Raw genomic sequence first — 20,829 nt, 5'->3', positions numbered from 1 at the left:
ATACAGAAGTTCAGGCTTTTATGACACAGCAGGTGAGAAAGCTGGAGATTAAACCATTGAAGTTCTTTCCAGAAAAACTAAAAAAACTCATCTGGAGCCACCGCCACTGCTAACTTTATATTCACAAAGGATTTACTGTAGTTAGGGTGAAGGTCAGACAGCTTTCATCATTATTTTTTGGCCCTTTAAGCGCCGTTAAATGAAAAACGTGAAAACAGAAGGTATTAACACATCTTTAGAGATGATAGAAGGTCTGGGTTCTGACTGGCTTATGGTTTTAAGACCTCAGAGCAGAAGTGCAAGCTGCACAGAACTCACACGGTTCCACAGCAGAACCCAAGAACCCTCAAGCAGCAGACATGATCTTTATTTGGCTTTGGATCATTGTGATGCATTAAAAGTCTTTTGTAATCTTAAAGGTTCACTTATATGAGGGTCTGGGTCATCACAGTCTCAGAACCACATAGTTTCTGTTACGGGTTGGTTTTTAGACTGCTGAGCTCCTGGTCCCAGTCTGTGTCCAGAACATCACTAATGTCGACAGACTCGAACAAGGAGGGTCCTGTCAGCGGACAGGGCGAAGGGCCACAGATTTCTGTTGGCCTAAACTGGAAACACTTTCTTTTGCTTGGGTTCAGAGGAGCAACAGCACCAGGACTCTTCACTGCACCCCGCTTCTCTTGGTGTTCAGAATCCACCTCCATGTTTTGGTCAGAGATCCGTCTTCTGATTCCTTCTTTTGGGTGCACAGAGTCAGCTCTCATACAGTCTCTTCTCTCTGGACTCGCTGATGACTTCTGGGCAGCTTTGTGTTCCGTTGAGCCCATGAAAGAGAATCTGCTCAGTTTGGCGAATGCAGACACGGCCACGCTGTTCTTCCTCTGGCCTCCTGAATCACCGCTAGCTGAAACCGGATTACCTAGACCTCTCTCTAGATCAAGAAACTCTGCATCTGTTTTTTTCCTACCATCATCTCCTGATTCTCTATTGTCCTTTCCAGACAAAGTAACATCAAACAGCCTGCCTGATGATGAAGATCTTCCCTCAAGGCTGTCCTTTCTTCTTCTGGTCTGCTCCTCAGAAACTGCGCCCTCTGCTGTCTGTACTCTGCGTTTCTTTGCATTTGTAGGCACACTGCTGGCTTCATCCTCTGAAACAGGTTGTATCCTCTTCATCGTCACTTTTGTCGAGTCTTGGTGAGGAGCAGATTCCTTGAGCATGGAAGTCGTCATCATCTTCTTCGGTTTGAACGTGAAACCCAAAAACCTGCTGTGAAGGTCTGTTGAAGTTTCCGCTGCCATCCTTTCACTGAGCGCAGCGCTGATGCTCTTCGTTTCAGTCCTGTTCTGCTCCTCTTTACCAGAGCCCTGCTCTTCATTATTGCCTTCGTCTCCTCCTCCTCCTCCTCCTCCCTGGTCCTCCTGAAGACTCCGGATCACCTCCTCCGTTCCTTTGGGTTTTTGAATTTTAAAAACCACGCAGCCAATCTCCTCTGGATGTTTTTGGGTTTTGTGTGTGAGAACTTTTGCAGTTTCAGCTGTTTGTTTCAGTTTCTCTGAAGCAACGTTAAAGCTTTCTGATGCCGTCAAAACATCATGATGAAGAAACGTGGAAGCGGGGTCACTCCGAACGCCATCTTCCCCTTGATGGTTGGTAAGATGGGACGAGCCCGACTTCCTGCTTACATCCTGAGTTGACGTGAAAATAGGAGTTCCATGCAGCGGAGGTGAAACACTAAAACAATGAGGCCTGTTTGAGGCGTCGCTTCCCCGGTCCCCGTCGAGGGGAGGGCTCTTTGGTTCGCTGGGGGCGGAGCTTGAAGTTTCTGAGCTGCTCCTCAGTCTGAAAAGGAAATGAAAAGAAAGTGACACCGAAACTCTCAGACTGACACTGCAGAACAAGTGAGCAGCAGAAACAGCGCCCCCACCTGCACAGTCGCCCCATCTCACTGCGAAGAAGCAAAGGCAAGTTTAGACCCTCCAGAACCACCCGGCACTGGGACCGATACTGCTCAACCGGGTCAGCGGGAAAGGAGGTGAGCAAGGCATTGACGTTTCCTAGTAGAGCGCCGCCCTGCAGTATAAAAACAGAACACCAACAGAGACGAAGATAACGTTGATCTTAAGAACTAAACTCAGAACAGCTAAAATAATTACAGTCATGGTTGAAGAGGAGCTGATTAACCTTCTGATTATCAGCAATGCAAGTTTGCAAACCTGAATATCTCCCAACTGATGCGTAGGACTGAATTACCTTCTTTTAGTATCTTCAGAGGACAATTGGGGCTTTTCAATAATGCCAAATATGGGGGGTGGGGGGGCTCTGGGAATACTAGTTTTTGGTAGATTTAAAAAAAAATGTTGACTGGAAAAAAAATTTTTTTCTGTGGAAGTCAGGAGCTAAAGCTGCAAAACAAAAATCTTTATGACAATAACAAAAAAACAACAATCCGCATATGTGCTGCAATATTTGTGTTATTTTTGTGTTACGGTGAAATGTTGCAGGTTTAAGCGTCATCTCAACGTCTCTTTTCCCACACGATTCTATTTCATAAATGCATACAAAAATACATTTAGTGCAGTAAAACCCCTTTCAAAAGGTTACACAAAACAACAATTACTTTCTCTGTATGTGTCATGTTAAAAGCTGCTCACAAAGATTAGCAGATATACTTTGATTTGCAGAAGTTAAAAAGTTACTATAAGCAGATGAAGAAACAAAGAAAGGGGAATCTTTTAGAAGTTAATCATTCAGACGGTCATCATAAGAGCCTTGATGTCCAGCAAAAACGCTCTAAGCACCATCTACACAAAACAAACAAATAAACAAAAAAAAACCTCTAGGATTTAGTTAAAGCAGAAAAACAAATCCATACATCAAAATCCAGAAAAATATGGATGGATAATCTCTGATGACAACAGGAAGAGAAACTGACATTTTCCAGAAACTGCTCATTGACTTCCTGTTGGATTTTATACCTTTGGCCAACATATTTTGTTTGTATCTGTGTTTTTCAACCGATGCTGCAGTTCCTCGATGCTCAGATCCCCTTTTCTATTTGTGTCTGTATCTTTTACATCCCTACTTTTGAAGAGGGGAATCAGTGGTAGAATTCAGAGTGTGGTCCTGCGTCTCACCTGCATGGAGCACTCCATGATGGACACAGCAACGACAGCATCTTCAATGGTTACAGTGTCTCGGAACATGAGCCTGGCGTGAGCTGAGCGTCGGACAAACCGGTGGATGTCAGTGGAAGTAAGACCAAGCAGCTGAATTCTTTCAAGAAGTTAGAGAAGAGGCAACACAGATGCTCTTATCGCAGGAGGCTGTTCTTCAAGTCATCTGAACTTTGAAGGTTCTAGATCGATTTCTAAAGTCCAGTTGTCCTGAATAACAGCGTCCCGTGATAACACGGCCTGGATGCCTGGATACCTTCAGCCAGCCGACTCAGACTCTCCAGCATGCGGATGGTGGTGCGGGCGGCGTTCCGCCCATCGCTTCTGCGCTGCACCTGGTAGTATCGGGTCAGGATGAGGTTGGCCTGGTCACAAACCTGCGGCTGCAGCTGCTTGATCACACAGAAGTAAGCCTTCATCTTCTCCATGGACCACAGAGCAGAGGATTCAGCTGGAAGTCCTGAGAACAGAAAAACAGACTGAGGTGTTTGTGATGTCAACCATCAGTCAGCAGCAAACATCTGGATCATTTCTAAGACGGTTTCAGTCCCTGTTACATGTTTATCTATTCAATTTCCCTGATTATTCCGGTGACTTCTTACCTTGCTCCTCCAGGATAAAGGAGGAGATGACCCTGTCCCACTCTGCATTTCTGTTGTCCAGTAAAACCAGAACCAGGTCGAAGCGACTAAGCAGAGGGCTGGCCAGCGCCACGTTGACAGACAGAGGCTCGTTGGGGTCGTACTGGCCTTTTGGGTTGGTGGCAGCCAGGATGGTGGTTCTGGTGTTCAGCTTACACACGATCCTGTGGACAGAAGAGGAGGAGGAGGAGTTCATAGTCCAGTTTGGGCTTCTATGAGGAGGTGCTAATGTTAGCTACAGAACTACTTTTCCACTTTCAATTTTTTAAATCTAAAATGTGTTAATGACATTTTTGGTAAAGAAGATTGTTAGTCTAATGACCAGCAAGTTTACTGAGAGGACCACTGGTTTAATACCAGGGGATTATTAGGATAGGTTCATCTGCATTAACACTGTGGCTGAACCGCATCATAGTTCACTTGCAAGTTAATCAACCCTCGTTTTAAGGGAACCACTGGGACAAAAGGGCTATTTAGATTGGTCCAATCCAGATTTTACTTGAATTTGTACATTTGCTCAACAAAGCAAACAGTTAAAGAAAAAAACTCTTGTTGAGGGCCAACTGGTTTAATGTAAAGACTCCAGGGGAAAACGGTGATCCTAAACTGTTTAAATTAGCAAATATTTCAATCACCTTTAAATCAAACTTTTAAACTTTTAAAGAGTGTTTATTTAGGACTGTTCCAGTCTCTTTAAGCAGACATTCCACATTCAACATCTACATTTGACCACAACTGGATGCCTCATATTTATTAACATAAATAAAGTTTAGCCTCAAATACTAAGGGGGGCTTATACAAATATACACCCCGTGTGTCCAAAGATTAATAACCCCTATTTTGACAGGAAAATCTGCCCAACACAAGAGGCCTTCAGCTCAGGGATGGATAAACGAGCACAGATCCCAAACTGAAGTGAGCGTCACGACACTCATCCATGCTGGAGGTTGTACCCCGCTTTGGCCACACTGATGGACTGCTGCTCCATGGCCTCGTGGATGCTGATGCGGTCGTGCTCCTTGATGCTGTTGAATTCGTCAATGCAGCACAGACCGCCGTCCGACAGGACCAGAGCCCCCGCCTCCAGGTGCCACTCACCTCCATCCTTCACAGCAGCGACCGTAAGACCTTTGGCACAGAAACAGAGAGGAGTGTAAGGAAAAGGGTGAACCTCCTCATCTTTTAAGTGAAATTTTAATACAGACCAGCATTTGTGGATCCGATCCCAGCAGTGAGAACGGATCGGGGTGTGATCTTAGCTGCATACTTCAGGAATTGGGACTTTCCTGTTCCTGGGTCACCAACCAGCAACATGTGGCACTCTCCTACAGAAGACAAGCACACTTAGGTCTCGAGTCCACTAAAAGTCGCAGCATTCTTAACACACCTGGAGGACCATCTTTCCCTAACCATGAAAACCAGCTGGGTAAACAGGTGACACAAGAGGAACATCGTGACAATAACACAGTGATCACCTCAGGGTCACAGTTTTTCCTTCAACCGAAGAACGTCAGGACTCACTTGTTCTTTTCTCAGAAAAAAGTAAAATGGTAAAGTGAAGCTACCCGATTCTGGTGCTTAAGATCTGTCATATTTGTTTTTGTGGCATCACCGCCCTTTTTGAGTTGTTAACAGCCTGAGAAAAACCTGATCTAGGTGAATCAACGGCGAGTAGATCACAGAAAGATGGAAGAGTTTGAGAACCAAGGTTGGGGAGACCTGCTGTTCAGGTGCTTAGGATTACTGCTGCTGCTGCATTCACTTCATGCTAGGTAATTCCCTCAAATAAATGTAAAAATACTGATATTAGGGGGAAAATTGTGGATCATCAAAGACTTTTGTGTTCGTACGTACGGATCTGGAGCAGGAGGACATTCAGTTCTAACTGTAATCCTTCTCATTCCCAGCTTCACGCTAAGTGAATGGAACACTTTCATGCTGTTGGTGCAACTGCAGAAGAAACCAGACACAAACCTCTGACTCTGGTCCCAGAAGGGTCTATTCTTTGCACCCCGCCCGCCAAAACCATCGCCACGGCCAGTTTGACCACATACATGCCAAAGACCTGCGGGCACAGGCTCAGTAAGATCTGGTTCCGGCCTGCAGAGAACAGAGAAGAAGGGTTCAGTGAGCAGCAAGTTGATGTGAGGGTAAGGCGAGCCAGATAACGGTTACCAGCCATGGGATCGTGTTCGTAACTCCTCCAGAACTCCTCAAACTCCTTTTGAGCGTCGGTAAGAAGCTGAGCAGCAGCCGTCTGTTGGTTGTTCACCTCCAGGTTGTTGGCTCTGAGGACCAGCTCCACCTCACAGCGGGTGCCGTCGTACAGGGGTTTCCAGCGGAGACACATCACCCCATAGATGGTCACATCATCTCCTGCAAGCATCATCAGAGTCAGAGAGAGCTGCAGGAGCATCACAGTGAAGTCAGGTCACTATTTTTGGCCATTCCTACCGGATTTACAACCGTCCACCAGATCATCCTCCAAAATCACAACCAAGGACCGAGGGATGCTGCCCACAGAGAGTCTCTGCACCTGCAAGAACGAGGGCAGACGGTTCCAAAGGTTGTCTGAGCAGAGGAACCTTTAAAAAGCTTTACCTGTTCCTGGATTTTGATCTCCTGGTAGTCCCTGCAGGCAGCAGGTTCTGAGCCTTCAGACAAGCAGCTGAACTTCATGGAGTTGCAGCCAGCCGGGCTAGGGCAGCTAACCGGTGCAGAAAACGTGTAGAACTGGTCAAAGTCGGCATGCACCTTAAAGACGTGTCGACACTTGGTGCACATATAATCCCGCTCATACTCCAGAACCTACGAGTGACGGAAAAAGATCAGTCCAATCAGAACAGTGAGACTTTTGTGATCTGCTTCAGACAGATAACACTGATTTTTCATTCAAATGGTTTGACTCGAGCAACTTTGGAGTTTTTCTCCTGCGTGTTCTGCATATTTTTCTCTTACTGAGGCAACGAACAAATTTCTACTCCGCAGCACTAAACACTGCCGTTACCTTGGCGACGCTGGTCCGTATCACAGTCCCGGTCACAGAAAGGAAGTGTCCGACATCTTTAGATCTGGGGATGGTGTGTCTGGTCAGCTCTGGACACACTGGCAGACCTGTGACAAAGAAACTGTTTAAACAAAAGCAAGAATACAGTCTTCCCTCATTTTATCATGTTTCACCGATTTTTGGTGGGAACATTTGTCCTTTTTTTATTTTATTTTTTATTTTTTTACAATGTCTACTGTGTTCTGCATCCTGATTGGCTTTAGACTATTGTCAATCAATCTCTGTGCCATGTCTACTGTACTAAATACCTTCAGTTTGCCGAATATACATCAATGTTCAATCCTGAGCAGATTGTTCTTTTTATTTTATAATATTGGACTTGTTTTTCTATGAAGGTTTGAACTTTCAGTACCACCTTAAACATAAAGCTGTTGTTAAATAAATACCTGGTTAGATTAGCTATGACATGTCTACTTAAAAAAGAAACATGAACTAAAAGTGTAATGAACCATTTAACACCAGAGCTTTAGTTCCAGTGTCCATATTCATTTGACTGCAGTAACTCTTCAAGCGTCGATGCAATTAGCATCTTTAACATAATTCCAGTGGTTTCTGAAGCAGAGAAAAGCAGCCTTGCGCTGGTACACAACACTTACACACACAGTAGTGAAGTGTGTACACAAACAACAGGAATCTGCTGATTCTTTGTGCCGTTAAGCAACACTGTACACTAGTAAAGCATAACGTGACATAAAGCTGCCTTATTTTGCATCAGAATCGACTGATACACATTGATTCTGTAAACTGTCAAACATTGAAGTAATGTCAAAAAGCGTGTTGTATTTAGGTGTTGCCGGTTACATCTTCGGTGTAAACAGTTAACTCTGAGTCATTTTATAAAAAACTGAAACTGGGTAAAAACCCATTTAGCTTTCACTCCCCCACAGACCAACAGCTTCTATGTTGAAGGTAAAGAATATGACTTCTTCAAACGTTGAACTGTCAGCACTTTAGTAGGACCTGTGATCCGAGCGTGGAGCGTGCATCTGCTTTCTCTGGACTTCTGTCCTCCTTTATGGCCGGACGACGCGTCCTCTGAGATCTGCACAGCTTTCTTCTGCAGAACTTCATCAAACATGGCCAAGACTTTGTCAGGAAACATATTGAAGAAATCCCCGACCTGTGAGGAGATAGAGACGGTGAGCAGGAGTTCCCTCAAGCTCAAACATCCTCAACCAGCAGATGTTTGTCTTCCAGCGTGTATTTATCCTGGGAAAGTATTTTTCAAAGGCAAACTTTCAAAGGAAAGGCTATGAATTCAAACCAACTAACCCCTACACAGCTCCTAATTAACTTATTGACAACTAACTAATATGTGTGCCCTAATGTGGAACACTCCCTGATAGATTTACTGAGTACATTAAAGCTTCCTTCCGTTTTCTTCCCCAGAAAGTCAATTTTTTTGAGAAAACATGAAATTAAAGTCAGCTAAATTATCTAAATTATTATCTTAACATCAAGATCTTGATCTGTTTTTGTTTTTGGGAACCCAAAAGTCCTGAGAGTGTTTTTGTTTTGCTCTCTGTAAAAATGGCACCTCTGCAGGACAGATTTTTGAAGGTGTGGCAGCATGCAGTGTGACAGCAAATACAGGATAACATCAGTGATGTGTAACCCAAAAAACAACACATTATTTAAAATCAACTGTCTGAGATCTTTTAGCAATCAAAATGAGATGCAGATTTAGGGTTTTTCAGCTCTTCTGAGATGTTGTAGGTGCGGCTCTTACCTCCATATTGGCCTCGAAGAGAGTCATTGCGTTTACCACCACCGGGTGATGGGTCTCATCACCATCATCATCAAGAAGGAGCAGGATATCGTCATGGTGATGCTCACTCAGATAGGCATCAAACACGCGACAAATCAGGGCCTCCTGCTCTGGGGTCATCGCCATCATGAGGAGATCATCTGATACTAAACTAAAAAAATAAGCAGGTGATTGTGTCTGTGTTCGCTAATGTGTGGCACTGCTTTCATTTTATTTTGAAAATTTTTCTTTTCTTTTCTTAGAAGTTTTTTCTAGAAACAAAAATAGTACAAAAACAAAATAAAGGATGTAAAACCACAGGAAACTCAAAATTCACAAAAACGTAATCAAATAACAGCAGTTACATAAAATAAGAAAGTAATTATTTCTCATAAAAACTAAAGTGATCTTCATCAACAACATTAAATAATAAAAATAACAACAAAAATAATAATGCTAATAAATCTCCATGGTAACTAAATAGAACTGCATACCTAGCAGCTTGCTTTATTTTAAATCGAAGAAAAATGTTTATGTTTGACAAATCCCGAAGTATCACTTTTCTTGGTTCTTCCGGGTTCACATGTAAACAAACCTGCAGACCGTTACTCTGTCCGTCCGGGCCAGAACCCGCAGAACCTTGTCTCTTCCATGTTCTGTTTACCTCCAGTTCTTCAACTTGTCGACATGTCTAAGAAACAATAACTATTGCAACCACGTCACTGCTTCATGAACATCCTCAGCGCTCGCGCCACTTTTTTTGACAATTCTGTAATTCTTCTTGTAGGTCTGGCTCTTCGCAAACAGCAGAATTGGTCACATCGCCCCCTTGTGGTTTGGAAGTACAACTACAATAAATCTGAAACCCCAAAATACATATAAAGATCTATGGGATTCAACTGATTTTTTTAGATCTATTTTATAGATTTTTTTATTTCTGTGTTATTTATTGAATTAAATTAACTTCCGTTATTATGTCAATTTCCAAACAATTATTTTTCATAACGTTTTGAGCTTATTTATGTCTGCTTTGAACTCTTTTTAAGTGTCTATATTGCAAATCTTTAAGATCCACTCCAATGAAAACTATTTTCGGTGTTTTGACATGTTATTGTGGCATATATCTGATGATAAAGAAGATATATAAAGAAAATTAAGCTCAAACATGCATTTCTGAGTATTTCTTTATTCAAATTGTTGTGCATACCAACGGTCCCACCCACAACTAAGAGGACTTTTTAGTTGTGGGTGGGAAGTCCTCTTAGTTGTGGTTGAGACTTCTAATGAACTACTGCTGCTCTGCAGAAACTATGTTCCAAAAAAATCATTGTTTTTTATTTTTGTTCAAATCTACATATTCATAATCAAAAGAATTCTGGGAATACTTTGAAAGTGAATCAAAAGATGATCAGAGCAAGACTTTAGGCCCGTACACACCGGGACGAACATTCGCCAGGCGTTATTCGCCAGCGTTTTTCGCCACGTTTTTTGTGTTCACACCCAGGCGATTTTCGCTGACGATGAGCCGAGCGAACATGCAATTTCATTTCCTGACGTTAGATGGCGCTTGATGTAAAACAGAAATACTCCTGTACACAAGGTGGCGCTGCGCAACTTTACGCTTCTTAAAGTCGCTTTTCGCTCAGAAGAAGAGAGCAAGTTTTTAAGCGCTTGTCAGATCAAACAAAGAAAACATGAATATTTGGTCCGGGGATATTTTAGAATGTCCGTCATTATTTCTTCGCGGCAGTGTAGACGCTACTTGGCGTCTATCGTCTTCGCTGGTATGTGTGCCCAGCAAGGCAGTTTTGTGTTTGAGCGCCCCCAAGTTGTGTTTTACTGTAACTTCAGAGGCTCCAGACACGTGTGCAAAAGCGCCGTTCTCATTGGTCGAATAGATTTCGACGCGATGCGTCGAAAAAAAAAACGAACCGAGGCGTTTTATTTTTTTGACGCTTTGACGCGTGGCGTTTTTTCGCGTCGGTGTGCACACTAACATTGGTGCGATGTGTTTAGTCACGACGCGTTAAACGTCGGCGAAAATCGCGCGCGAAATTCGTCCCGGTGTGTACGGGCCTTTTAAGTGTCATATATAAAGAAAGGACCTAACTCTTGAAGACTTAGTAGATATTTTTGCTGAAACACAACAGGAGAATAAAATAGTTCCAAAAGCGCATAGATGACAGTCAAAGTGAAGGCATAACCCACTGAAAATAATTTTCTTAAATGTATAAACCTTTCCAAGCTCCCACAGCAAAAAACGACAGAATGCTAAGAGGATCTACAAGAAGGGAGTGCACAAAGTCTGCAATTCTTCTCCGTGTTATTCCGCTTAAATCCTGGAAAAGCTCAAATGAATCACAGTCCTGTCTGAAAATAGTTGTCAAAGCTCTGTTTTTCAGAAAGGGCTGTGATTTATTTTACAGATTCAAAATGTTGGCTAAACATGAAGACTTCAGATGGACCACATGGGGGCGCCCCTGGCATTTTTTTGGTACCCCTCTGCCCCCCCATTACAAATTTCTAGAGGCGCCTCTGCAGGTTGAAGCTCCGGGTCACGTGGTGGAACCGGAAGTTAACTGTAGGCAGATGAAGTCGGTCCAGGTCTCCAGCGGCTCGTCTTTGGCCGGATCCAGCAGCCCGGTGCTGATCCGGTTCTGACGGATCCCCGGTATTTAGCATGTGGGGAAGAAATCAAGACGAGTCCGATAAAACAGGTGGGTTAGGATTCGGTTCGTGAGGCTTCAGCAGAAGTTCTGCTGCTCAGCTGGGCTTAAGATTTAAGGACTTTGGCTTCGTGTTCCGGTTCTGAACGGAGCGAACATAGAGCTTCACCTCAAAACATAATAATAATATTATAATAATAATATAATAATTATTATTATTATTATTATTAAACAAGAATAATTTTTTATTAAAATTTTTTAATGAATCAGAACAAAAACAATCAATTCTGCAAACTGCATAAATTAGATTTACGGTGACTGTGGGAGGAGCTAGAACGCCACCGACCTTTTGTTTCATGTCATTTCCGTAAAGTCTAAAGACTGCCAGGTTAGTTTTTTTTGCAACCGGGTTGGTTTATTGTCACAGCGGGAGAGCGTGTAAACAGAGAGCTCTCAGTGAAACAAATGGTTGGGGGGGGGTTGACCATCAAAAAGAACACTGGAAATAAGTTGGGTTGCTCCAACTCGGAGAACTAATAAACTTTAAGAGAAAATGATGTCCTAGAAAACAGCACAAGTTTATTGATTTTGGCTAAAAACAGTCTAATCATAAATAATTGATGACTGGAAACGCTTTGAAAATAGAGCAAAAGATGATTGGAGTAAGTCTTTAAATTACAGGGAGTGTCTCTGTTTGGACCAAAAGATTCTGCTTTTCATCACCCCTACAGTAGCAACACTATATTGAACTTAACAGAGCTAGAACAGAGCGCAAACAGTCACAATCTGCCCTCAAACCTTTGTGTTTTTCTACGTCTCATTTTTTCCCCTCCTTTCTAGGCTCCCCAGGTTGGGGTTTTGGACCTGACCCGGCCTGGCCCGGTGGTAGTGGGATGTACGGCGGGCGTAGACGAAGTGCAGTGTCTGACAGTGGCGACACTGGTATTGGTACTCTGTGCTCGGATAGTTTGGAAGGTAGGACCTCTTTTAATCATTCTGATGGTTTTACTACTGCATTGTGGATCACAGATCTCCGCCTTTGATGAAGAGATCCTGAAAAAACCCAAAGAGAACAAATAGGAAGTTAGCATGTGATTGCGTTGGGGAAATTCAATTTTTTTTATCTCCAGTATAACAGTATATCAAATGGCATTAACACATGCTTTTATCAAAAGCCCTTGAGGGCAAAGTAAGGTGCATTGGTCAATAGCACGACTGTGAACCCAGACGAACCAACCAGCAGATGGCTGCCTGATCTATCTACCTAGCTGTGTCCAACTTCTTTCGTTGCCATTCAAGAAGTAATGTCCATCACCAGCTCTTTTCCCCCTACAAAAATTTTCAATTGACATAGTCAAGAACATTCATCGCTATGCTGATGACATCAGTACATCCTGAAAAAGTACAGTGTTGTGAAAATTGTTAACGTTTTTGGTTTTGGTGTTGTTTTAATGGTGATATTTTTCCAACCATTTGTTTCACAGACGACTCTGGTTCTGGTACCACCCCCCCGTCCCTCCAGCTGTCTTTGCATCCTCACTCTAGCCGGGATGACGACAGTGTCCCAGTCGTCGCCATTACTCCGTCCTCCTCCTTTTCACCTGGTAGTGGTTGCAGAACCCCAGCTTCACCACACAGTGTTGGACGCTGGAGCCAGTCCTGGTACTCTGCAAAACCCAGGACTTCTCAGATAGGGGCACCCAGTTCTCTGGACCTGCAGGACCCCCAGCCTATCAGGAGGTGGTCCTCTTTTACAAAGCTGTCATCAGGATCTGAGAAGAACCCCACCAGAACATCAAGCTTCCAGTACAGCCCGGATGCTCAAGGCTCTCTGGACCGAGGACTACAGTACGGGTCCAGGAAGGCATGTAGGAGCACCAGTATGGACCTATACCTGCCGCTGTCTTCCATCTCAACGTGCAGCACTACATTGCAGCGCTCCCCCAGTGCCAGCCCTGCTTCCTGGTACCAACACAGCAGTAGATCTATGGGTCTGGACATGGACCGGTTCCCATCCTCAGCTCACTCCTCTCCACTAAAACAGAGTCGTCTGGACATGAAGTACTCTCCATTACCTGAGCCAAACATGGTTGGTGGAGGAGGACAAGGGTTTGGACTGAGCTCAGTAGAACGTTCTCTGGCCCAGAAGGGGGAGAGAACTTCCCCAATCCAGCCGGCTGTTCGAACCCAGATGTGGCTAGCGGAGCAGATGGAGTACAGGCCCAAGTCAGAGCCTGGCTCAGACACAGATGAGCTATCACCGTGGCAACAAAGACTCAACCAGGTAATGGGGATGATCACAGGTATGATGTGAAATGTAGAAAGATGAGGAAAAACACAGTAGACAGCAAGAAGTGAAGGCGGAAACAGTTCTTTATTCTTTGTCTGACCCAATTTGATTTCTTTTTTTCTAGCAGAAATTCGGAAAACATTGTTTTTTTTCCCAATAACATATTGATAAACATTGATACCAAAAATTTTGAGGTGAACACACTAGAAAAGAGACAAAAGGGTTGGTGGGATCATCCTACATTTGGAGTTCTTGCTGTTATTCTCAACTGAAAATCCAACTTTTGGCTAAATTCTATATCCAACAAATTGGGTTCGTTAGCTGCTGAGCAGATCTTTGGTTGTTTAGGTCTTTCTTTGCTTGACGCTTTTGTGTGTCAGCAGACGTTGATGGAGACCCCACTTCCTGTCCACACTCTGATGAAGGTGAAAGAAGAGCTGCTGCGGCAAAGAGAGCTGGAGATCCTCAGGTTTGAGTCTTCCGTTTACCCATTTGCGTTTGTCAATTTTCCCTTTTGATGTTCGTTATGCATTTCAGGCAGAAGCAGCAGATCCTGCAGCTGCACATCCAGATCAGAGAAAATGAGCTGAGAGCTCAGCAGCTCCTTCAGAACCACAGAGGCTGGACAGACGACCCCCTGAGCCGAAACCCAGAGGTAAGATGCATTGTTATTTACCGGTAAGTTTTTACATTGAAAAGATCCAACTGAGTCTCTGCTGTCCTTTAGAAGTCACCAGCCAGGACACTCTGCAAGCAGCCGACTGATTGGTTGTGCTGCCATGAAGAAGTTGGAGGGAAACTGGCGTTGGCAGAACTTGAAGTTCTCCACTTGAACAAGTTCTTCAAACAGGTCACCCAAAAATACACTGAAGACATGAAAAAACTGGAGGAGAAGGTGGGAACCTGACAGAAGTCACCGATGTGGAAGAGCACCCGACAGACAGCTGACAGCTTTGTGCGACCCACAGGTGAAGACAAGGGATCGCTACATCTGCAGCCTGAAGAAGAAGTGTCAGAGGGAGAGTGAGCAGAACCGAGAGAAGCAGCAACGCATTGAGACGCTGGAGAGATACCTGTCTGAGCTGCCCACTGTGGAGCAGGTTCATGAGCGGGCCCAACAGGTACCTCAGGAAAGAGACACCTGAGACACCTGACAACCGGCTGTTCTTTGGTGAATTGAAGGAACGATAGAGGTCAAGTAGGGGTCTTAATAGACCACCTATTGAGACAAGTGGGAATTCATGTCTTAAGACATTGACTGTCACTAAATGTAATCACATATTTGGGCTCCTCAATAAATAAGAAACCAAGGGTCTGGTATTTTAAAGGCGTTCCCAGTGGCCTTTTAATTATGATTCTACTGTTTTTAATCCAAATCCAGATTGTTTTCTAGGACATAGTTTTTGCAGAGCACCAGGAGTCCATTAGAAGTTAGCCCCTGAGTTGTGAGCGGGACTGTTGGCGCGCAGCAACCACATCCCCTCTTCCCATCGCCCATAACTGAGCTATCTGTTTACGGGCTCTCCTGCTGGCTTACAGCCTTTCACACCCCCAACTTAACAATACCGGTGTAACAAATATGGCGAACAGTGTTGGAGCTATCCAGCCGTTTTTTCCGCTCTTTGAATTAAGAAATAGTCAGAAAATGAACATTCAAGCTCAATTTTCTTTATGTCCTCCATCATGAGAAAAATGCCACAAGAACATGTCAAGAGCACCATTTTCATCGGAGTAGATCTTTAATCTTGTAGGATTTGGTTTGCAGCCTCCAAACTCCTCACCTAATGTAGAAAGACAGTTGTGATGCTTTGTAGTCTGCCTGTTGGCTGTGTGACATTCCCAGTGTGTCTTCTTCATCTGCGCGCTCAGCAGGAAGATCTGCACCGGAAAGCCCAGGATCTGCAGAAAACCATTTCAAAGCTCCAGAAGAACCTGGAAGAACGGCAGTCATTGATGAAGGAGAAGGACGCCATGATCGAGTCACAGGCCAAGAGAGAGGAGGAGCTGATGGCATCTGTACTCAGGTGTGTCCTAAAGTCAGCAAAAGCTGTTTGGAGACCTGTCAATCAACAGTGGACCACACCCCCTCCCTCAGTGCGACCCTCAGTGGGTGGAAGAGGGGTCATGGGCCACCCCTGTATCTTTTCTAATCAATTATTTTATTATGAGTAAACCAATACATAATGACTGATGTGCCCACCAATGTCATCTATTTAGGGGAGATCTCTATAGGTACCCAGAATTCCAACCTCCACTGATGGGGGGCAGTAGCTATGAAGATGCATTCAGTTTCTCAAAAGCCATAGAAAAATGCGTGCAGCTCTGAGTCTTAGGGCATCAAGTCTTTTACAAACTAAAAATGTATACAGTATATTAAATAAAAAAGTAAACTGCATCAATTAACTTAGTTGCTACTCTTGTTTTGACTCTGATTTCCTCTCCAGTCTCTTTGTTGCTAGAATCTTCTCTGTGTAGGTCTTTAGTATTGAAAGAAAAAGAGGAAGGGACCTTAATTGTGCAATATATATATTTATATGGGTGTATTTGAATTTGTTTTCTTTTTTCTGGAGGCCCCACTGATACTCATTTATTAAAATTCACTTTATAGAGCTTTCCAGAACTCCTGTTCCACTGATCAATGAGTCCCACATGTTCTGGTCTTTGTCTTGGTGTAAGATGTTTCTCTGATCACTTGCAGCCTGCAGGCTAAGGTGCAGCAGTGCTTCAGTGATGGAGTTAGGTTGCCCGTGCAGGACCTAAAGCAGTTGGAGGGGGAGAACTCTCATCTCCTGCAGCAGCGGAATCACAGCAGCCAGGTAACATCCTCAGTGTTCGGCTGCCTCGCACACGCAGGAATGAAGTCTCAAGCTAACACTTCCTTCTGCTTTCAACAGATTTTTAGGCATCAGAAGGAAGAGATCGATAGACTGAGCCTACTGCTCATGGTAAAGTTATCCCCTCTCAACATGCACATACAGATTCTTACAACACAAAAACAGGTTCAGTCACTGCTGACATGAAGCTGACAGAATAACCTGGTAACCATAAATAACGCCTGTTGTAACTGCATCAAGAAAGCAACTAACATCCTTTTCATAGGTATGTACTTTTACATCAAGCGAATTTGTAAAACTGAGTCAATTTAGCTGGAAAAGCTACCTTCAAAGTTGTAACAACATATTTTACCTTCACACTATTATAGTTACTATATTTTAAAGACACAATCACTGACATGCATGTCTGTCTGGTCTGTCAAATATTCTCATTACGTCACCTTTCTTGCCGGCTTGGGTCATATTTGGCTTTTACTGTGTTCGTTTCTTTTAGCAGACATGATTTTACTGTGTTTAAATTTTAGGAAGGTCTAGCTCAGGGGTCTCCAATCCTGTTCACCTTCTTAGATGACCTTGCTTCAGTAATTGCTTGTCAACCTGGATCAGGTGGATTCAGTCAATCAGAAACTGGGCTCAATCCAGCTAATCAGCAATTGTTGAAGCAGGGTTAGCTGCAAAACAAGCAGGGCAGTAGCTGACACGGAACAGGGCTGAAGATGCCTGGTCTGGCTTATAGCTGAAAACCTAAATAATTTAAAAGACGGCATGTTTTCTTATAGCACAAGTTTGTCAACAATATTTTGTGTTTTGGTGGTTATGGACCTCCATGACATCCCAAACTCATCATGAGAAGAGGGAGTGCGATCTATCAATTTTTAGAGGAGAGTATAAGCCCGGGCAAGCCTCCACATGGTTCATTGTCCTGGATTAAAACACAGATTCGCAAATGGTAATGTTAGTTTATTTATACTAGTACTTAAAGCTGACTAAATATTAAAGAACATACCAAGCATGAAGAACAAACCATGTCAGTATGAAAGAAGCAGCACTCACTTCCTGTTTGGTTCTGAAGAATCCACATTCTGACATGTAGACTTGATCCAGTAAAGCTTAATGAGGATAATAAAGGTCTGTATATTCAATAACTCTACTCTAAGAGTTCCGTTAAAGCAGGTTAAGTTCATCACCACTCTGTTATCGCTCAGGCTGCCAGAGCCAGGCTGCAAGAGAAACAAGGCATTTCCCATCAACACCAGTCACACCAACCAGAGGAAGAAGAAGACAGCCGAGCTCCTTCGTCCAGAGCCGTCCTGCAGGTCTCAGCTCCCTTACATGATCTGCTACAGAGAACAAAGTTCAGCTTTTTCCATTTTCATGTGAATTGAAATTATATTGTGTGTGTGTGTCTTGATTCCAGAACCAAATAGAAGACCCATCTCTGTTTGTGCTATCTGGTCTGGGCAAGTCTGAAGTGGACCGATTGTTGAAAGAGATGTCTTTGTGTCTACTGGACCTCCAGGCTCTTTGCAACATATTGGTTCAGAGAGCTCAGGGCGAAGAGCCCAACCTTTCTTTACTTCTTGGCATAAAGTGTAAGTACATGTAAATATACAGTTCAGAATCATCTTTATACTTTAAGCAACATTTTAAAGAACAGCAGTGTTTAATGTGCAGTTGAAACCCAGGGTTGAAGACCTTGTGGGTTGATGACAGAGTCTTCGATTGCAGGTTGTGGATATTTCAACATTGACTGACACATATTCATAAAGTCCTGTTGAAATCCAAACATGTACTCAGGGGTTACCTGGGTGTCACGCTATAACCTGCCGTTCTGTTTTTCAGCTGAGGAGATTGACTGCAGAGTGGAGGAGGAAGAGGAGTTGAGTGTGAAACTGCTTGAAGTCTGCCGACTAAGGAAAGGCATTGATGAGCTGAGAAGAAACATCTCTGAGCGCTGTGATCATTTCTTGGGTAATGGGAGACCCCCACCACACTGATATGTGACCAAACAATAGATTAAAGTGATGGAAATCCTCAGACCTCACAGAATGCGGACTCATATGATATTCCTTGTAGACACAGCGCAACTTTCTGAGAGATTTTCCTGATGTCTTGGTGGACCATGAAGCTCCCTTCCACTGTTAAAATCATCTCTTCCTGGCTGAACTCAGTCTGTTCAGATCCTGTCACAATTTCTGTTTCTGGTGGGATCTGTTAATCTTTTTTCTTGTGCTCAAATGTTTAGAAAACTAAATATTCAGGTCCACTTTTATGCAGATGACAACTAGCTCTCCAAACCCAAATCTGCTCACTTTACCCTTTCTACTTTAGTTTCCAGAAGTCTTGTTTAGTTTGTCTTTATCAAACTAAACTGGTAAAAAGGAATTAATAGTTTTAAATCAAACACAAACAAATGTGTTCTTCCTCTGGTGTTTGAGGTCTAATAAGCTTTTTCGACAGCACTTTTTTTTTCTAAAGATATTGCCTCTTGGCTGACTTCCATCTTTACAGCAATAACTCTGTCCATTTATAACCAACACCTCAGAAGGGCTGTTACTTTTTGTCGTATTCTTTTCTTTGCACAGGCAGCTTAAACTGCTTCGCCACCTCCAAAAAATTATACTAATGATACAAAAAAACAAGTTTTGATTGATCAACAGAATTTGATTGTGTGTGGTGGAATGCACATTCTTTGGTTTGGCCGGTCCAAACTTTTGTGTGACGGTGCACACAAGTCCACCCAAAGTTATTCTTTGTTCATCCCAGCGTGTGGATCCTCGGTCGGGCAACGTTTTATTAGTTCTTACCGAAAGGCGGCCTCTTGACTTTGTTGTGGAGGCAAGTTTCAAATCCAAAACAACAGGAACCCTGCCAGTTCACCAAGTAACCAGAAAGTTAGTCTACGTATACAAACAGGCACAGTCTGAATCAAAAAGGATCTTCATCTTTGTGGTTAGAATTAAAATCTGAAGTAGATAAACCAGAAGTAAAATTTTACATTTCAAACCAAACTTGTTCTGAATGAGAGTGCAGTATTTTTAAATGACATGCAACAGTTGAATCTTCAGCTCTGAATGGGTTTGTTGGGTGTGTTCCAACAACTGTCTATATACTAAAATGGGCGGCCTTGGTGCAGTGGTCGACCTCTGATCGGAATACTACAGGTTTGATTCCTGCCTTGCCCATCCATGTGTTGAAGTGTGCTTTGGGCTTTTAGGAAGCTAGAATAGCACTAAACTAGTATATGCCATTTACCAAATGTATTCAAATCCGTCCAATGAAACGATGCGTTATTCCAACGCTTTGTCTGCTGTCATTTACAAGTATGAAGCTTTTCCATCCTTCCCTCTTCAGACAGCTAGACTTCCCGTTTATTCTCCTCACTCACAACCATCCATCCTTCATCTCCATTCCTTAAAGTCCCACTCCGATCATCTTTTGAGCTATTTTGAAAGCGTTCCCAGTGTCTTTTAATTTATGATTATGCTCCTCCTTAACCTGATGTGTCAAAAGGGATTTTTCTGCATTTTCATTGTTTTGTCTTAATTTTAAAATGTTTCTTTTTTTATTGTTTTTACTTTATTTAAAAAGTGCTTTTTATAATGTCTATGCATAACAAATATTATTTTTATTGTATATGACCCAACTGCCTGCGTTGTTTTTTTTGCATGTTAACCAAAAATGTAAGTTGGATTATGTTCATACTACAAGTCTTAATCCTTAAATCTTTTTTCTTCTTTTGCTTTTGTTGCTAAATGTTCTTGTTTTTTTTATGCACATTTCATATAATTCTAACGCGAGCGCCATTAGTCCTAAATCGAGAAGATTTGACTTCAGTCATTTCAGAAGTAAACCCATGTGCTACTTACTTAGCACCTTTTTTAATTTTCTCCAGTGCAAAATTGTAATTATTTTTACTATATTTACCTCTGTTGATCCAAGAGAGCCAATAAGGTTAGAGGTCCCTACCTACAACAGAAGAACTCAGCTGAAGTCACCTGATGAAAGACAATCTAGGAAATTGACCTTAAATGTCATTTAAGACAACGTAATTTTTTTTTTACCGGTTAGACTCTTGGGGAAATTATATTAGAGGAAACTTTATTTTTAAGTATGAATGATGTCTTAGCTTTATTTGCATAAACCTGACAGGAAATGTGCTGTCAGGCCATTTTTAGGAACCTTTATCGGTCAGGCACTTTGTCAAATTTACCAGAAAATGTATTAAAACTGTTTTAATGTATCTGGTTTTTTTTATAATTATCAGAATAAAATCAGAAATGGTCGGGGTGAGTGTTTTTGTTCAGTTTGAATTCCTAGATTTTGTCCCAATGAGCTGACATCACAGCAAAGGCACTTTTCTCCGCTTCAGAATTTGGTGGAATTAATTTTATTGCATAAAAAGTTA

General features: G+C 42.8%; 2 protein-coding genes across 4 annotated transcripts; one reads left to right on the top strand and one right to left on the bottom strand.

Annotated features, from left to right (window-relative positions):
• Nucleotide 1: 1 nt before the first annotated feature.
• On the bottom strand, nucleotides 2-9,478 carry mcm9 (minichromosome maintenance 9 homologous recombination repair factor). 2 transcript variants are annotated; one of them, XM_004083625.4, is made up of 15 exons: nucleotides 9,227-9,478; nucleotides 8,614-8,803; nucleotides 7,845-8,004; nucleotides 6,825-6,931; nucleotides 6,419-6,625; nucleotides 6,272-6,353; nucleotides 5,993-6,193; nucleotides 5,792-5,917; nucleotides 5,023-5,142; nucleotides 4,771-4,945; nucleotides 3,779-3,981; nucleotides 3,433-3,636; nucleotides 3,138-3,220; nucleotides 1,928-2,073; nucleotides 2-1,842 (listed from the first exon to the last, which is right to left on the bottom strand). In XM_004083625.4, exons 2-15 carry the CDS (start codon nucleotides 8,779-8,781, stop codon nucleotides 474-476), a joined length of 3,351 nt encoding a protein of 1,116 aa, XP_004083673.1. In that variant the 5' UTR covers nucleotides 8,782-8,803; nucleotides 9,227-9,478; the 3' UTR covers nucleotides 2-473. The 2 variants fall into 2 exon arrangements, with proteins under 2 accessions (XP_004083673.1, XP_020570181.1); XM_020714522.2 differs by having other exon boundaries at nucleotides 8,614-8,798.
• Nucleotides 9,479-11,171: 1,693 nt separating this feature from the next.
• Nucleotides 11,172-20,714, top strand: cep85l (centrosomal protein 85 like). Of its 2 annotated transcripts, none has more exons than XM_011491672.2 (13): nucleotides 11,172-11,348; nucleotides 12,138-12,272; nucleotides 12,782-13,581; nucleotides 13,971-14,056; nucleotides 14,125-14,242; nucleotides 14,315-14,482; nucleotides 14,556-14,708; nucleotides 15,460-15,611; nucleotides 16,286-16,403; nucleotides 16,482-16,532; nucleotides 17,627-17,737; nucleotides 17,839-18,013; nucleotides 18,264-20,714. In XM_011491672.2, the coding sequence occupies exons 1-13, from the start codon at nucleotides 11,312-11,314 to the stop codon at nucleotides 18,416-18,418; spliced, it is 2,259 nt and encodes a 752-aa protein (XP_011489974.1). In that variant the 5' UTR covers nucleotides 11,172-11,311; the 3' UTR covers nucleotides 18,419-20,714. The 2 variants fall into 2 exon arrangements, with proteins under 2 accessions (XP_011489974.1, XP_004083672.1); XM_004083624.3 differs by having other exon boundaries at nucleotides 15,457-15,611.
• The last annotated feature ends 115 nt before the right edge of the window (nucleotides 20,715-20,829 follow it).

This window comes from Oryzias latipes, chromosome 24 (genome assembly GCF_002234675.1).
Source record: "Oryzias latipes chromosome 24, ASM223467v1".
In the NCBI taxonomy this organism is placed as follows: Eukaryota; Metazoa; Chordata; class Actinopteri; order Beloniformes; family Adrianichthyidae; genus Oryzias; species Oryzias latipes.
Note: the sequence above shows the minus strand (reverse complement) of the source record. Positions and strands in the feature narration are given on the sequence as shown.

Coding starts and splice junctions, on each gene's coding strand:
- mcm9 (XM_004083625.4), bottom strand. CDS start 8,781: ATGATGGCGATGACCCCAGAGCAGGAGGCCCTGATTTGTCGCGTGTTT. Junction 6,626..6,824: donor TACGGACCAGCGTCGCCAAG/GTAACGGCAGTG, acceptor CGTCACTCGTAG/GTTCTGGAGTATGAGCGGGA. Junction 3,637..3,778: donor CTTTATCCTGGAGGAGCAAG/GTAAGAAGTCAC, acceptor TTCTGTTCTCAG/GACTTCCAGCTGAATCCTCT.
- cep85l (XM_004083624.3), top strand. CDS start 11,312: ATGTGGGGAAGAAATCAAGACGAGTCCGATAAAACAG. Junction 12,273..12,781: donor GTGCTCGGATAGTTTGGAAG/GTAGGACCTCTT, acceptor TTTGTTTCACAG/ACGACTCTGGTTCTGGTACC. Junction 16,404..16,481: donor AGCGGAATCACAGCAGCCAG/GTAACATCCTCA, acceptor TGCTTTCAACAG/ATTTTTAGGCATCAGAAGGA.